The sequence below is a fragment of the Mesoplodon mirus genome (assembly GCF_964341445.2).
Source record: "Mesoplodon mirus genome assembly, chromosome: 3".
Lineage (NCBI taxonomy): Eukaryota > Metazoa > Chordata > Mammalia > Artiodactyla > Ziphiidae > Mesoplodon > Mesoplodon mirus.
In genome coordinates, this window is record NC_138978.1 from 143,022,702 (window position 1) to 143,041,206 (window position 18,505).

The 18,505-nt window shown below is 40.6% G+C and overlaps 1 protein-coding gene and 1 pseudogene across 11 annotated transcripts in view; both read left to right on the forward strand.

The window, feature by feature from the left end:
• LOC309799286 (centrosomal protein of 78 kDa-like) overlaps positions 1-18,505 on the forward strand; it is a 659,089-nt pseudogene that overhangs the window by 447,303 nt on the left and 193,281 nt on the right. The window lies entirely within an intron of this gene.
• Positions 1-18,505, forward strand: part of LOC309801411 (uncharacterized protein) — a 126,444-nt gene that overhangs the window by 33,063 nt on the left and 74,876 nt on the right. For all 10 annotated transcript variants that reach the window (XR_014293580.1, XR_014293581.1, XR_014293582.1 and 7 more), the window contains exons 2-3: positions 5,869-5,951; positions 6,951-7,015. Coding sequence is in view for 6 of the 10 variants with exons in the window: in XM_082616251.1 (XP_082472377.1) it covers positions 5,869-5,951; positions 6,951-7,015 (148 nt within the window). In the remaining 4 variants the exon portion in view is untranslated. The remainder of the gene's footprint in view (positions 1-5,868; positions 5,952-6,950; positions 7,016-18,505) is intronic.

The following is an 18,505-nucleotide window of genomic DNA, read 5'->3' on the forward strand; positions in this document are numbered from 1 at the left end:
TCTGGGGTTTCCTATCAAGTTTACCAGATATTCCACAGTAATTTCATAATTTACACAACATAAAAACACTGATCTTGAGCTTAGGAAAGCATTTCATTTAAACAGATACAAAACCCTACTCTACAAAATGGTTTAAAATTTGTGAGCAATGGCATTAAATAAACTCTAATATAAATTAATCTAATACAAGTAAACTAATAGTTACAAAGCTACTCGTCGCTTCAGAAGCGGTGGCTACAGATAACTTCAAAGTTGTTTCCTCAATTCATTAAGAGGAGAAACTATTTTCTGTCAACTTCTTCTTGGGGAAGCTTATTCCTTAGTTTGATGCTGATTCACGTTATGAATATATAGGAACCATTACTGGTTCTTCCTTTCCATATTCAGTGCACCATTATACTTCTGTCCTCTTAAGATCTGGATATCTGTTACTGCTACTGTTGGCTGGAGCCTGGCAGGAGGAAAGCTATCAAGAAAAAAGGTCGGGCTTCCCTGGTGGCGCAGTGTTTGAGAGTCCACCTGCCGATGCAGGGGACATGGGTTCGTGCCCCGGTCCAGGAAGATCCCACATGCCGTGGAGCGGCTGGGCCCGTGAGCCATGGCTGCTGAGCCTGTGCGTCTGGAGCCTGTGCTCCGCAACGGGAGAGGCCACAACAGTGAGAGGCCCGTGTACCAAAATAAATAAATAAATAAATAAATAAATAAATAAATAAAAAGAAAAAAGGTCAACAAGTGTTAAAGATTTTTAGCATACTACTGAGACATTTTATCTACCATAATCATAAGAAATAATAATTAAAATTACTTATAGCCTGGTCAGTGAGACCTTGAGTAAATTGTGGAAGCATCCATGTTTCATACAGTTTCAGGGGATGGATATTTCCTGTTATTAACTCTATATCCTCTTCAACTGGAACAGAGAGACCTTTCTCTGTTGAAACAGTTTTGTCTTTTTCCTGGGCGTTTTCAGTTTTCTCTTATGAGAGACTTGTAAAGCTTACATATACAAACTTACACATACACGTATAAAGCAAAGAAGGGATAGAGCAGTCTTGAGAGGACACGGTTTTGTAGCAGGCACACAAGACAGAGATAATATTCCCTGATTGCATTTGCCTCCCCAGCCCCATCTCCTTTGTGGAAAGCATCAGCATTCTGACTGGTCTCTGCACCCCACTAACTGGACGGAACACTGCATTAGCATTCTTAGGGAGCACTGATGGTCGCTCTGGAAACTGTGGTTAGAGCTTGTGCAGCCAAAGTGCACAGGAAAGAAACAAATACACTTCATATAACATGCTTACTGTGTTTTGCTTAATTAGCACTTATTCCCTGTAAAAGGCTGACTTCTGCTTTGACAGGGAGTAATCGAACTCTGTATTCACCCAAACCATAAAATTAAAGTTAACATACCTCAGCTTTTCATCCTACTGGAAGAAATGTATGAAATCTAAAGTTATTTTTTAATTGCTGCTGTTTAGAATGCCTGAAGCCCATTTGCTGAACTTGTTAAAGAGCAGTGTTAATGAGGGTATTTTTCGTTTCTTTCTTTTCCGACCACAGCATGAATTCTCAGCCCAAAGTGTGCCCTGTTTCCCACAATAGAGACGGGGAAAAGTGAGAGTCTCTCACCACAAAGCATGAGACAACTACAAATACTTCTCTCCCAGAGTTAACATTGATGAGAGTCTTTGTGGAAAAGAACTTCCTCTTTTTGCGGGAGTACAGTAGAAATGCAAGTTGTATTCTCCACAGTTTCACTACTGGAAAAATAATTTCATAGTCCATATATATATATATATATATATTTTTTTTTTTTTTTTTTTTTTGCCGTACGCGGGCCTCTCACTGCTGTGGCCTCTCCCGTTGTGGAGCACAGGCTCCGCACGCGCAGGCTCAGCGGCCATGGCTCATGGGCCCAGCTGCTCCGCGGCATGTGGGATCTTCCCGGACCGGGGCACGAGCCCGTGTCCCCTGCATCAGGCGTACTCTCAACCACTGCGCCACCAGGGAAGCCCCATAGTCCATATATTTTATTGGTCTTCTTAAAAACATATACAGTGTTTACAATAAGGAGTAAAAGAGAAGATTTTCAATGCGATATTTCAAGGAGCATTTTGTAAAGGCAGGATCCAGCCCCAACTTTGGAAAATTAACACACACCTATGAGATCGAAGAGTCACCTGCAAAAAATTTTATTATGTTTTTCTTTCATACTAGTTTCCTAAAGGTGCATTGTTACTTCTTGGTAATGTAATAGTCAGAAATGACTATATGGTGGCCATTTGAGGAAGAAGTAGCTCTTACATAAGTGTCTAGTGACTTTATCTCTTTTGATACAATACCTCTTGGTTTCAGAGGCTTGCCCAGATTTCCTCTAAATGAATAAACTTAGTAAGATTTTTCTAACTATCAATCTAAAAGTAGATTTAGAAATCTACTTCTGAAGCAGTTTTGTTAAGTAATTATTGGTCAGTTCTCTTTCTGATTGGTGGTACTTTCTGCAAAACAAATCCCTGTACTTAGAACAATTAATACCACCATCCCTGGCTCCTTGATTATTACACAGTGATGTTTCTTGAGAAAAAAGCTTACCCTTTTTGGGGAGAAACTTCAGTCCATGAAGTAAAACTTCATTAAAACTAGATCTGCTTCTAATGCCAGTGTGATGCAGATCAGTATCCCCTTTCTTTCGACTTTCCAGGCTGTGTGAAGAGAATGGTATGGTTTGGTTTAGGAAGGGTTGTAGCTTAAGAGGATTGCATTATGTTTCTGTGTCACTTTGGGGGGTTTTATTTCAATATTATATCCTGTTCTGTAAAAACACCCTAGTCATTCTCTTACTTATTATTAAATAATTAAATGCTGCCCCTTGTTTACTTTCCCCTTCTGATCAGAAGACTCCTCTCCACTCTAGGCCTTGACCTGAGTTCCAATTCATCAGCTTGTAGTAGCTACACTTCTGATTTCTGAAGTCAGACAGATACGGGTCCCATTTCTGTCTTCATCAGTTATAATTTAGCCTCTGATATATGCATACCAGAGCTGGCAGTGACAAACATTTTGCTTCTCCTTATTTTCCCAGGGTTCTGTGCATTTTAATAGAGGATCACAATATTTTAAGTAAAGCTGGGATGGGGTGGAAAGAAAGAGCAGGAAAACATGCTTTTAGGAAGGTCTGATATACAAATCACATGGAGGTAACTGCTTGAGGGAAAACCACCCCTACCTGAGTATTGTCAATAAAGTAGCACAGGGAGGCAAACGAATCAATTGTTCACTAAAAACATTCTTTAGAAGAATAAAATTCACAAGAAAGCCTCATTGCAAATAAAATATATTTGTTTTCCTAAAGGAAGATATTTGAAAAGTCGTAATAAATACCTCCTTTGACCTTCTGTGTCCCTAGTGTTCTATCTCCACTAAGTTTTATGAACACTACATAGAGGAGGAGCCTGAGTCTCAAAGACCATAAGTAAGAGATGGATTCCAGAGCCTTTGCAAGGTCCATTATGCCCCATGACTTCTCATTGCTTGTGCTGTTCATCCAGATAGGTGCTTAGGATACCAGAATGAATACATCTCTTTCGAGAGGTTTTTAAAAGACATTAGATAATAAACAAGTACAACACCTAACAAATAGAACAGAATGCTTTATTTAAAGCAGAAACAGAATAAATGCTCACCTAGTATCGTTTAAATCCCCTTTAAATAATTTTTTGAATCAACATGTTTATATTTGAGGGTATTTTCTTATTTTTTCCTAGTTCCCTTTACTTGCACCTCCTTTCTTTTTCTCTTTTCCCAACTGAAATGTTTATGGTTTCAAAAGTAATTACTTCTTGAAGAAAGTTTTCGTGTATACTAAGTGCTACCTAATGGAAGCCATAAGCATAGAGTCTGCTAGCATTTAGAGTGGTATAATACATAGCCAGGTTGAATCAAGTGGGAGAGAAGGTTAATCATTCTTTAAAACTGGCAGTGTTGCCGGAGGTGGATTAATACGCTTTTTGAATCTCTTATGTGCTGTAAGTCTCCTTGATCACAATCACTACGTTAATGGTTGAGGTTTTGAATTAGAGGTGTCTCCTGGGCTCAGCTGGGCCAAGTCCCTTCATCTCTCTGGCCATATTAGGTGATAGTTTTCTCATTTCAATACATGATCTATGTTAGAGGGAGTGTTGACTATACCAGACTTTTAACGTGGGCACCCAGAAAGTGGAAGAATCTCTCTACTGTTGATGAATCATAACTCTTTTCATTGTGAATATAGTCCTTCCCTTAGGTAAGGCAGGAACACCATGAAAAATAGAAAGTTCTCGGGTGTCTGTGGAAGCTGGAGTGCTCTCGACCTGTCAGCTCACTGGCAGAGCAGGCTTCGTCCAGACACTAGAGAACAAAATGTGAAATTGGCACCAGCCAGCCTCTCCATTGCACAGGATATCCCTATTTAAATTTGACAATCGGGATATTTTACAATTTGAAATTCTTGTCATCTGGTTTTCTTTAGTTTTTTCTTTGGGTTGAAAAGACTGAGAAGCTTGTTAAAAAATCTGGAATTCTGATGGTGAGGCTTAACCAGATCTATTGAGTCATCAATCAGCAAACATTGACCAACGCTTACCATTCCCCCAGTTATATACTAAGGACCCAGACATGTCTCAGATAGTGGCCTTGCTCATTCACTGTATTTACAGTACTTTTTTCTAAATGTAACCAGAGCTCAGGTAAAGACAAGACATTGATTTGAGTCTGAAGTAAACAAAGCTGACTGGTCTGATGCCTTCAGTTTCCAGAATTCTTTTGTTTCAGGTAGTAATTTTCCCAGACCAATAGAACAAAGTCCTATCGTCTATTTATTTAATATTTTATCACAATAGTCCTTGCCCCTTTGACCTCTAGTGAGGAAACTTGCATAAGAAGCTGAAATATGCTTAGGTTCTATGGGTAAGTGCAGATAATGATATGAATGAAATTGAAAATGAAAGCCAAAGGTAGAAAAGCCAGTTCTGAATAGATGAAGTAAGACAGAGGTATTTGAAAAATCAAGTAGAAAAGATACAATAAGGAATGGAGAGCTTCTGGAAGTTTTCCAATAGGTGAGGGGTTGGTACATCTTTTTTTTTTTTAATAACATGTCTGGCAGTTGTATGCCAGAGAAAGTTATAAGGGGGTTGACTATATGCATGAAGTCCAGTGAGAACACTGTTTCTGTAGGCCACTGACCGTGTTCTGAGTGTACATTCTATAGTACTAGAAATTAAGTTAGGAAACAAAGGGTAATCTGATGTCATTTTAAATGAAATTTCACAAATGATTAGAGCTAAAAGGTGTCTTTTTTCACTCAGCCAACACGTTGAGCACGTACTATGGGGCAAGCACTGTGCTTATGCGCAAGAGATAAAAGAAAGAATAAAGGCCGAGGAACTCAAAAGAGAGTGTGAGAGATGCATAAACAACTCATTACAATCAAATAGGGATAGGCTATTAAATAAATAGATCATAAAAATGTAACTTTGTAAAACAGAACTTGGAGTCAGTAACCCTGCTAGGGGATATTAAAGAGAATGGCAACAATGAGGGGGTTTGGAATTAGGTTTTGAATGTCAGTAGGAATGTTCCACGTGGAGAGAAGATCAGGGGCATACCAGGCAGAAGGATCATCCTGGACTTGAGAACCAACACAGTATATTTAAGTGATTGTAAATGAGATTCTTTTTGACTAGAGCGTAGGGTATAAGTTGCCAAATGGTAGAAAATAGAGTATAAAAGTTAGGCTGGAGTAAAAGTATAAAGTGTCATAATTCTTATGATGAAACATAGGTGTTTTCCTACAAAATGGGTTACTTATAAATATTTTAAAAATAGAGACCCCGAGAGAGGAGCGCCCGTGGAGCAGCCCCTGGACCGAAGCCTCGGGAGCCCGGGGACGGTGAGCGAGTCCAGATGGGGTAGGTGTTGCGTCTGCAGGCCTGCAGGCGGTTGTGGAGCCTGCGGCCCTTGGAGAGCGCGGCTTGGGGTAGCCCGCCCTGGGTCCCGCAGTAGAGCCACTGGGAGGGTTTGACTGCTTCCCAGAGGTGGAGGGGCCAGGCTGGAGGACAGGGCCAGCTGCTCCGGATGGGGCTCCCCTGGGACTTGTGAGCTCTGGGTGTCCTGGGGGAGCAGGGTCCACAGGCTCGGCCGGGACGTGCCGCATCCTCCCCTCCGTCCAACCCCGATCCTCCTCCTCCCCCTCCTGTTGCCGTCATGGCATCTCACACGTGTGTCTCAAGGCGCGTCAGCACCTTGGTTGTCTAATGTAACCGTCCGCTGCCCCCCCTGGGTTGTGCCCTGTGGAGTCGCACAGTGTAATCGGTGCAGGATGAGTCTGCAGGGCTTCTGTCCTGCTGCCTTGGTTGAGGAAGGAAGCGATTGGGCCTGAGAAGGGAGATGACTTGTCCTAGATCCTCACCGGGTGTGCACGTGGGGTCGCTCACAGGACTCCAAACTCCTAGGGCAGGCATTTTGTCCACTTAAAGTCAGTTTTAATAAAAGATGTTTTTGAGCGTCGCACTTAAGTTTGTAAAGTTTGTACAAATAATTGCAAGACTGAAACGCACCTGAGTGTGTCCCTTTATTCTGGGTATCCTGTGGATGTTCTGATTTAAGTTGTTAACAGACTTGGAAGAGATCAACTATAAGCGTTTTTTAATTTCATATTTAATGACAGAGGTTTATTTTAATAGGATTCAACGTACACTTGCTACCGAAAAAAAGGTATCCCCTTGGGTACCACAGTCACGTGGGAGTTACAGACCTGAGGGTGGTTGCTCCCTCCTTATTCTCACAGGCCCTTCTGAAGGTGAAAGGACGGGTCTCCCACAGGTGTCTCTTGTGGAGTGTGGGGCGGGTGCTCGTGCACCCCGAGCCGCTTTAGTCGTAGCTTCACTGCCTGCGTTTTCCTTCTCCAGGTCCGCCTCCGCTGTCACAGTCCTGCACGTTGTTCCAAGAGCAGCGGAAAATGAATCAGCCTCTGGTGAGTTTTGCTGTTTTCGTATTTATCCGCTGCTGTTCCGTTGTGATAACACCTTGGGGGCGAATAGTTCAATATTTAAAATGGGAAGTAGGAGTAGGTAAAAGATGTGGTTAGACAAAGCGTAGAGGAGCAGGTCAGTACCAAGTGTTTCTGGCAAGTTCTACGTGTAGATCCCACGATCCTCTTAGAGCCACGGTACCAGCCTCGTGTTCTTGACATTTGTGGCAAAACACCATCCCTTGCTCGACTTACATTGTCCTGCCGAAGCACTTTTGTTCTCGGGCGTTAAAAGGTTTCCTTGAGGATCCCGCTGTAGGCCGCGAGCCTTCCTGAGCAACAGCCCCTAACGTGTTGACATTGGTGCCTTCCTTGTGCTTCCTGTGAGCCGAGAGCGTGCTGTCCAGGGAGCACTCGGTGCATATAACTTGTCTGTTCAGTAGAACACCGTTGTCACATAGGTACATTGTTTTCAGTGTTCAGTCGAGGGGTGCAATGAGGATCATCTGGAAGAACAACCTTGTCACCCTTCCAGTAAATTTCCCTCTTTGTCTCTTACAATCTCAGAGGGTCACGTTACACACCATGCAGTGAGGTCTCTGTCAAAGATTCCTTGTTTCCCAGCTGAATTGTATCGTGCAGCCTGCGGTCTTGGTTCTGCCCCTCTCCGGAACCTGATCCGGTTGAGGTGACCTGGCATCTAGCATACAGACAAGTGGAGATTTGCCAGTCGTCACCTCAGACCACTGTCGCCTTCCCATCGCAGAGTCTGCTATGTTGGTTCCTGTGACAGATCTCTCCTTGCTGTCTTCCTGACTGATTCTTTCTTCCGCCCTCTTTGTGTGTTGTCTTTTCACCCTTGGTTCATGACTCTTCAATCCGTCTGATCTCACCCTCTGGTGCTTTTCACCTCCAACTCTGTCAGTTCTCGCACCTGGACCAGATAGATGCCTCTGTCCAGCCACTTGCCCGCATCTCTATGGAGTTTGTCCAAGGGCCACCTCGGATTTCTAGATGCAGTAGATCCAGAAATGATTATTTACAGCTCCCCTGCCCCTTGCCTTGTCCGGTTGTCCCTGGCGGCTCATCGTTGCATCATCCAGCCTGTCACCTACCCAGAAAAATGAGTTCATTCTAAAGTCCCTCTCCATCCTCTGTTACCACGTTGTAGTATGAGGCTTGTTAATGTCGTATTCTAAATGGTTTTTATTCGTTCTCCTTCATCCCATACTTGCTACCATTGAAACAGCTTATCTGTTCATTTCTGTAGTTACAGAAACTTTTCTTCTGTGCCACTACCTCTTTCCTCCAGCAGCTCAAGTGTATTCTCCACGCCGAGTATTTCTCCTAAAGTATTAATCACAGCGTTTTGTCTGCATGTGGGAAGCACCTTAGAGGTTCCCTGGGTGACTGGACAAACGAGGTTGCCGTTCTGTGGAGCCATTAACCATCGAGCCCAGCACTGGGGGGAGGTCGTACCTCACTGATGATGCATTTGGATGGATCTGTGGGGTAAAATCCTGATCAGAGGGGCTTAGGAGAGAGGAGTGGGAGAACTGGGTTTGTTCTGTTCCCAACTTTTTCAAGACATTTTGCTGTGATGAGGAAAAGAGAAAGGGGACAGTAGCTGGGGTAGGAGCTGAGGTCCGGGGAGGATGTTGTGTTGTGTTATGTTGTGTTGTGATGTGTTGTGTTGTGTTGTGATGGGAGAAATAACAGTAGGAATGATCCAGTAGATGCGTGTGGGGGAGGGGAGAGCTGCTGTCCAGGGTCCTGGAGTGGGGAGGGGATGGCAGAGCTGGGTTGCAGGTGGGGAAGCCCTCCGATGGCTTCTCTGTTCTCAGGGAAGCGGCTCCTCAGCTGAGGGTGAGGGTGAGGTTGGGGGTTTGAGAATAGGCAGTTGGAAGAACTCCTCAGTCTGGAAGACACGATGTGGGATGGAATCTGAGTAGCTCATGTAACGTGTGTATAGATTATTCACTAAATCTTGAGTTAGCTCTTAAGATTGAGAAGCAGCAGCATTAGGGAATAATAAGCAAGCTGTCCTCCACATCCTAAGACACAGTACCAACTGAGACTATAAATCTGCAGGTCCAGATTCATTCACAGATGGTAAGCTGGTGGGAAGCTGTTAGTCAGAGTTAGGGGTGTAGGGAGCAAATCCCCAACTTCAGATGCTTTAGAGGGTAACGACCTGCCTCTCTCATGCAGGGGGAGATGGAATTCTCAGCTCAATGCCTCAGGACTCCGGTCCATTATCATGGCTGTTGTAATCTGTTTCTGAAGTGGTCTTTTCTACAGCATTTAAAAAAGTGACTGCATTATCCTGAACATTTTTATCAAGTAACAAATCAGCTGATATAAATGCATAAAGTTGGCTGAAAGCAGGCCAGGATTTCAAAGCCCCTTCGGCATGTCTAGGTTGGGCACTCGTGGTGGAGCCTAAGAGTTTATTTAGATGGGGAATCTTAAAAAGCTGAAACTAAAAGTGACCATAAAATCATCAAACTTTAAAGTTTGAAAAAGGCTCATTCTTTTTCAAATGTAAAAAAGCATTAACTGAGTCATTAAATGAGCTTTTAAAAAAGCCTCCTGTCAAGAGTGACAGATATAGAACTTTAAACCCATGCCTCTGGGGCCAATGCTCTTTCTATCATAAAATGTTTCTCCCTAACATTTGATGAATCAAAACACACACACACACACACACACACACACACACGCACGCACGCACGCACATAATGTTAAGACCCAGGGTTCACTCTTCAACTTGCTTTCAACCATATGGAAACTTTATGGATTGAGTCTTTCAGATATTATTTCAGAGCAGATAAGCCAAACGCTATTTCTCTCACCTGGCTCCAAGCACTGTTCAGTCTTCTCCAACTGGGTATAATTATTCACTAGGGATCTCACCTATTGTTCAACACTCAAACTTGTGATGGCCATGCTGTGGACTCCATTGTCTTGAGAGGAAAGGTTACACACCAAAACATTTGGGTGGGTGAAAGGAACACAGGAGAGGAGACTAGAGGAAAGGTATCAGTGACTATGTAGTGAGTTGTTGCTTTTCTACCTTGATTATGCCTGAATGGCTATTTTTATTAACATGAGCTTGCGCTACATGCTTGATGCATGACACATGCAGACTCCCTTAACTTAGAACATAATTGTGGCACATGTACCTCCAGCTACAAATATAGATGCCAAAGAGCCTAAGGAGCTCTGAGAGCCATATACCTTCATTTATTTTTTTGAGTTTTTCTTTTTTTGTGAGAATTGAATAGAAATAAAAGCTAAAAAATATCCCTTATTCACCTGGCAATTTCTTTTCATCTTCCTTTTCTCAGGTAACATCTCCTCTAGGAATCCTCCCATACCCAGGAAAAGATAGTTTCTCCTGCTCTTTACAGTCAAAACCCCCTGGGCAACCCTTTCTCATACCTTTTATAGTAGAGTGTTGAATTGTGGATTTACTTGTCTGAATCTTCTTTAACCTGTGAGAAAATTGAGTGCAGGGGCTGAATCTTCCAACAGTGTATCTTCCAGTGCCAAGCACAAAAGTGTCAACTAACATGTAGCTTTAAAAAAAAAGTATCTTGTACATATTGTAAGTGTTCAATACGTTTGTACATCAAATACATGAAATAATCAAGGCTAAGAAATATGATAGGAAAAAAATTAATGATAAGGAGGATTTATAAATGAGTAGAAAGGGGATTTTAGGGAAGAAATCATGATTTAAGATTATTAGTATTTTTTAACCTGGTATATGTTGCTGATTGCCACAGAAGAAAAGGCAGTTCAATACTTTGAAAATGTGTGAAGTCTGTATTCATTAGTTCATCAGCTAAAATAAGGTGGTATGCCCGTAGCTGCTAATCTTTCAAATTTTTTCATAAATGTCAACTTGTTGAAAATATTTTTGAAACTAATTTTTCTTAACCTTTTAAATTCTCTTGGAATTAAACATGGTGATTTACCACTAAGACCTTCAAGATGTATTAATTTATTTAGGCCACCATAATAAATTTGAGAGAGAGTCTTTGTACGGAGATGCATTTTAAAAAACACAGTTAATCACCCAAAAGTAATTTATAAAGGAATTCAAATTTTAACCATTACTCATAAAAAAAAGTTGAAAGGAATTAAATGCATAAAAAGTTGAACATTCTTGGGCCTCCCTGGTGGCGCAGTGGTTGAGAGTCCGCCTGCCGATGCGGGGGATACGGGTTCGTGCCCCGGTCTGGGAGGATCCCATATGCCGCGGAGCGGCTGGGCCCGTGAGCCATGGCCGCTGGGCCTGCGCATCCGGAGCCTGTGCTCCGCAGCGGGAGAGGCCACAGCAGTGAGAGGCCCGCATACCGCAAAAAGAAAAAAAAAAAAAAAAAAAAAAAAAAAAAAAAAAAGTTGAACATTCTTAAATCTTCATCCCCCTACTCAGTTTTCTTGTACTTCAGTGCTGCAGAATTTCTGATGCAGAAATCCTCAATTATATCCAGCACTTTTTGGCTTTTCCCTTTTCTTTACAAACCCTCCATTATTTTCTTTTTCTTTTTTATTAATATCTTTATTGGAGTATAATTGCTTTACAATGGTGTGTTAGTTTCTGCTGTATAACAAAGGGAATCAGCTATATGTATACATGTATCCCCATATCCCCTCCCTCTTGTGTCTCCCTCCCACCCTCCCTATTCCACCCCTTGAGGTGGTCACAAAGCACCGAGCTGATCTCCCTGTGCTATGCGGCTGCTTCCCACTAGCTCTCTATTATTTTCTATTTGGTAGTGTATATATGTCCATGCTACTCTCTCACATCGTCCCAGCCTAACCTTCCCCTTCCTTGTGTCCTCAAGTCCATTCTCTATGTCTGTGTGTTTATTCCTGTCCTGCTCCTAGGTTTATCAGAACCTTTCTTTTTTTTTTTTAGATTCTGTGTATATGTGTTAGCATACAGTATTTGTTTTTCTCTTTCTGACTTCACTCTGTATGACAGACTCTAGGTCCATCCACCTCACTACAAATAACTCAATTTCGTTTCTTTTTATGGCTGAGTAATATTCCATTGTATATATGTGCCACATCTTCTTTATCCATTCATCTGTTGATGGACACTTAGGTTGCTTCCATGTCCTGGCTATTGTAAATACAGCTGCAATGAACGTTGTGGTCCATGACTCTTCTTGAATTATGGTTTTCTCAGTGTATATGCCCAGTAGTGGGATTGCTGGGTCGTATGGTAGTTATATTTTTTAGTTTTTTAAGGAACCTCCATACTGTTCTCCATAGTGGCTGTACCAATTTACAGTCCCACCAACAGTGTAGGATGGTTTCCTTTTCTCCACACCCTCTCCAGCATTTACTGTCTGTAGATTTTTTGATGATGACCATTCTCACTGGCATGAGGTGATACCTCATTGTAGTTTTGATTTGCATTTCTCTAATGATTAGTGATGCTGAGGATCCTTTCATGTGTTTGTTGGCAATCTGTATGTCTTCTTTGGAGAAATGTCTATTTAGGTCTTCTGCCCATTTTTGGATTGGGTTGTTTGTTTTTTTGATATTGAGCTGCGTGAGCTGCTTGCAAATTTTGGAGATTAATCCTTTGTCAGTTGCTTCATTTGCAAATATTTTCTCCCATTCTGAGGTTTGTCTTTTCGTCTTGTTTATGGTTTCCATTGCTGTGCAAAAGCCCCATAGCAGTACTGTGATTGTCACTGAAGCAAACTTGGGTCCACTTATCCACGTGCAGTGAACCCATTCTACTGATACTGGGTTGTGGTGAAAGAAAATGCCGTGTTTTATCGTAAGGAACCATACAAAGAGTCCGGGACAGCTAGTACTCAAAAAGCCTCATTTTCCTGATGGGTTTCAGCAAAGTGTTTTCAAAGGCAAGGTGAGGGAGGGGAGTCCCAGGGTATGTGATTAGCTTGTGCACAGTTCTCTGTTTGGTTGATGGTGAGGTTACATGACAGTGTCACAGGGGTTAAGGTCATCAATTCTTTGGCTCCAGTGGGCCTGGGGGCTATGTGCTCATGGTCATTAAGTAGTTAACCTTCCATTTGGTGGGGATTTTAGCATCTGTAAAGCAGGAAATGTGCATCAAATACTGTTATCTATGTACTTCAGAGAGGAGCTAAAGTAGAGGATATGGGGGAGGGGTCTATCCTAGGAAGGCCCCATAGGGTCCTCCTCTGTTACATGAGCCCTGATGTTCTTTCCAAAATCCTCTTAAAGTTGAAGACAGACAGATTTGGTTTCCATTTTTTTTGCTACCAAAAGCATCCTAACTTATACACTTGTCATAATAATACTCTACTAATTTGGTACCTGCTCAGAGGTCTTGCTCAGGGCTGTACACAACTCCAGCATGTGTCATTCACATTGACATTATTATGAATGGTACCCCCTGGAGTTGTGCAGTCCCCAACTTTCATAGTTGTAAAAGGCTGTGCTGCTTTGTATCTGCTCATCTTTCCAGCTCCCCTTCAGTTGTCTGACATATGTGAGCTACAGTTGAGTCAGTTCCAACTACTTTTGCTCTCCAGAGGAGCCATGGTATTACTTGGGCTTTTTGTGATCACTTTGTTCCCAATGCCAAATACAGATTCTTCACAGTTTGTTCATCTGACAAAGTCGTGTTTATTCTTTGATGCTCTTCTCAGATATCACCTTTACTATAAAACTTTTCTTGTCACATCATTTTCCTGCCATAGGCCCTAGGCACTCATAGTAAATGACTTTATCAAATGTAAACATAGCACTTTGTGTACATTTCTATCAATGCATCTCATGATGGTTTTATGTCAGTCTTCTGTACTGACCTATGTGCTTTTTGAGCAAACAGATTTTTCTAATTGTGGCCTAGTAGAGGAAACCCTAGCACACAGCAGATGCTTAAAGGACTCTCTTTGTGGACTGTTTAATGTATTCATTAACACTCATAATTCACTGAATGAACCAAATCATTTAATATTTACAGTTTTCCACAGCAAGATCTTTTTCGACCCACCACCTAGAGTAATGAAAATAAAAACAAAAATAAATAAATGGAACCTAATGAAACTTAAAAGCTTTTGCACAGCAAAGGAAACCATAAACAAAATGAAAAGAAAACCCTCAGAATGGGAGAAAATATTTGCAAACAAAGCAACTGACAAGGGATTAATCTCCAAAATATACAAACAGCTCATTCAGCTCAATATCAAAAAGACAAACAACCCAATCAAAAAGTGGGTGGAAGACCTAAGTAGGCATTTCTCCAAAGAAGACATACAGGTGGCCAACAAACACATGAAAAGATGCTCAACATCACTAATCATTAGAGAAATGAAAATCAAAATGACAGTGAGGTATCACCTCCTACCAGTGAGAATGGCCATCATCAAAAAATCTACAGATAATAAATGCTGGAGAGGGTGTGGAGAAAAGGGAACCCTCCTACACTGTTGGTGGAACTGTAAATTGGTACAGCCACTATGGAGAACAGTATGGAGGTTCCTTAAAAAACTAAAGATAGAGCTACCATATGACCCAGCAATCCCACTCCTAGGCATATATCCAGAGAAAACCATAATTCGAAAGGATGAATGTACCCCAATGTTCACTGCAGCACTATTTATAGTAGCCAACACGTGGAAGGAACCTAAATGTCCATCAACAGAAGAATGCATAAAGAAGATGTGGTACATATATACAATGGAATATTACTCAGCCATAAAAAGGAATGAAATAGTGCCATTTGCAGAGATGTGGTTGGAGCTAGAGATTGTCATACAGAGTGAAGTAAGTCAGACAGAGAAAAACAGATATTGTATAGTACCATTTATGTGTGGAATCTAGAAAAATGGTAGAGATGAACTTACTTGCAAAGCAGAAATAGAGTCACAGATGTAGAGAACAACCTTACGGTTACCAAGGGGGGAAGGGGTGGGTGGGATGAATTGGGAGATTGGGACTGACATATATAACTACTATGTATAAAATAGATAACTAATGAGAACCTACTGTATATCACAGGGAACTCTACTCAGTGCTCTGTGGTGACCTACATGGGAAGGAAATCTAAAAAAGAGCAGATATATGTATATGCATGACTGATTCACTTTGCTGTACAGCAAGAAACTAACACAACATTGTAAAAGAACTATACTCCAATAAAAATTAATTTAAAATTTTCGAGTTTTCAGTCCCCCATTATCCCATATATCCAGATGCAGCAATATTTACTTCTTCTTTCAGTTGCCAATGTCAACTGAAAAAAACCAAACAATGCCAGCATAGCAAGGAGAAACTTTACTCAAAAGGGTAAGTGCGAGGAGGGGTCTATTGCAGTTGGGGGAGGAGAAATATTGCATTAGGGAGAATGCTGTGACCTTAAGAACTTCAAGCCTCTCAGTGGTTAATCAGAAGGGGTTTTTCTCCTCTTGAGAGGAAGTAACAAGGGTATTAAGGGTAGGGTGTGGGAAAATGGGATAAAAGAGTAGCTTGAGTGGATGGTAGATCAGAGAATATTTTACCCTGAGGTCAGCCTGTTCTTAGGAGAGATTATATGTTGACTCAGTCTGACAGTGAGTCAGAGTTCTGGAGCCTGGAGGAAAGAGTGAAACTTTACAGTTTGATTAATAAGCAGTTTGTTCCAATTGATTAGTAGGAATAAACACTTCAGATGATAATTTATGAGACCAAAAAAATGGCAATTTGGAATATCTTTGTCTGGCATTGCCATAGGTAAACAAGAGGAGGCATCTGTGGAAGGGTGGTTCTTAGGAATAAGCTGTTTTCCACAACACAAAGGGCAGAGAGATATCTTAACTTTTGCTGTTTTCCAGGATTCGAGGGCTCAGGTAAAATTCAACGTTGTCACTAATAATAGTTTTCAGTATTGAAGGACACAATTAGATTATATAAAACTTTGTTTTCTTTTCCAGTGGTCATCACACAGCCAAGCAAATGTATCCACTTGTTAAATTTAATTACCTTTTATCTTAGAGAGTTCCCCCAAATTAAATAGGTCAGAAATTTTTATAAAGAATCAAATATTGCTTTCCTGTCTGAAAAGTGTGGACTGAGTATCAGAGACTTATCAGATTCCTTTCAAGCTAAACTCACCTTCATTCACTTGATAAGACTGTAGAGGGCACAATTGGACTGAAACAAAGCTTGAGTGAAAGAGCGTGAGAACTTTATTACACCTAGCTAATACCCAAATGTGTGCTGTCAGTGATTCATATCTGCCTTTCAGAGCAAAGGTTTTTTTAAAAATCTTTTTAAAAGAGGGTTTTCTTATTTGTCACTTTACTTTCTTTTTAATTAATCCTAACAACATTTCATGTGGGAAAATGTGTTTGAAGAGATGGACTTATAAATGAGTCCAGCATTATTGTTATATTCCCTGTATTAAAATGTTACTGTAAGCTAAGGCAAGGAAGTCAAAGATCGTAGATTAAGAGAAAACTGCTGGGGCAATGAGCAAGCATTATTAAAAACAAGTGACAGGTTTGTATTACTCTATTGGAAATAGCATATAGTAGTGGAAAGACTAAGGAATTAGTTGGGCTATCCGTAAGCTATTTGAAGCACAGCTTTTTCAAAGCTAAGTAAAGTTTTCTCTAATCATCAGCTAATTTGTGGTTTCAAAATCCTGTAGTGTTCTTGATGCAGTTACCACCAACATGAAGCATGCCCTTCTTCCTAATGGTCTACTCCTCCCCTTCCTTGTACTGTATGTGCAAAACAAATGACATATATGAACTCTTTATGTTCTCTTTTCACCCTGCTTTCATTCCACATTGCACCAAGATTTTATTTTCCACATCAGTAATAGCTTTATATTTCCAAATTCAGAGATTTTTCTTCTGTCTCATTTACTTTAAAATATCAATTGCTTTTGATTTTTTGCTCCTCACAGATGACTCTTATCTTTTTGCTGTAATTGTGTTGACTATGTAGTAGCTGTTACTCTTTTTACATATTTAGCAAATCAGTTTGTTACTTTGAGTGCTTCTTTTTGATTTTTCCCATTCCATTATTTTGGGAATTCACCATACTTCTGTATTTTGTGTGCTGGTTCTCCACTATCAGACTATTTATTCAATTTTATGTTTCCAGCAAAAACCTGCCATTGGATTGGCTGTTACCTCAGTGGGAAATGGCTATGGTATCCATGTAATGTACTCTCACTAAAGCCCCAACTTTGTATTGCTGATTGCCTTCTAAATATTCATAAATGAATGTCTTGCTATTCCTTGAAAGATAGCTATTCAAAATCATTTTTCTCTCCAAACCTAGTCCCCCTTTCTGATTTTCTCATTCTTCTATCTCTGCCATAGCCTTTAGATACAAAAAAATTTGAATGTTTTTTCAACTAACACTCTGTAGGCTCCTTGCTATCCTCCTAGGCCAGATCTTTGGGCCAAGGTAACTAGTCTCTGGATCCATTAGAAAGTCCAAGGGGGCAGAATTTTCTTTATGCTTTGTTCATTAATGTAGCCTAATCACAAAGGATGATAACTAGCTCAATTAATATTCATTAATAAATGAATGAGCCCAAATACCCAAAGTTAGGTTCTCCTATTATTTATTTTACATTAATTACCAGATGAATATTTTTTAATACCACTTTTGTATTGCTGCTTTTCTGATCAGAAACTTCATTCAGTCTATTTTGTCTCTTTTTTTCTGACTTTTGAGATTGTCCATTTTTCTATTCTAAGGAGGTCCTAAGAAAGTGAATTAATGTTGTGGGTAAGAGTGAACGTACTGGAGTTAAACAGCCTGAGTTTGATTATTGTTCTTTCATTTACTAACTGGGACAGATATTTAATTTTTCTGTGCCTTGATTTCTACGTCTGTAAAATTGAGATAATGATCACTGGATTGATGTTAGGATGAAATAAGTTAGTGCCTCTTAAGCACTCAAACAGTGCCTGGTATTTAATGAATGCTCAATATGCATTATTATTATTATTATTATTATTATTATTATTATTATTATTATTAACCTCTACGTTTGAAAAGCGTCTGTACAGTCAGTGACATCCAGATGTTTAATAGAACATATCCCATCTTTCAAACAAAATTTTACATGTAATCCCAATAAATTTATGAAATACAAAATAAGTGTGGCTTTGATTATTTGTACCCTCCGCTCTTTCATAAACTCATAAATGTCCTTGACAAAATCCCCAAACTCCAAGAACTACAATTTAAAAACCACTGGTCTCAGTAACTTTTTTTCTTTTTTAAAAATATTTATTTATTTGGCTGCACTGGGTCTTAGTTGCGGCATGCAGACTTCTTAGTTGTGGCACGCAGAATCTTAGTTGCAGCATGTGGACTCTTAGTTGCAGCATGCATGCGGGATCTAGTTCCCTGACCAGGGATCAAACCCGGGCCCCCTGCATTGGGAGCACAGGGTCTTACCCACTGGACCACCAGAGAAATCCCTGGTCTCAGTAACTTTTGATGTAAGTATTTACTGATTGACTAAGT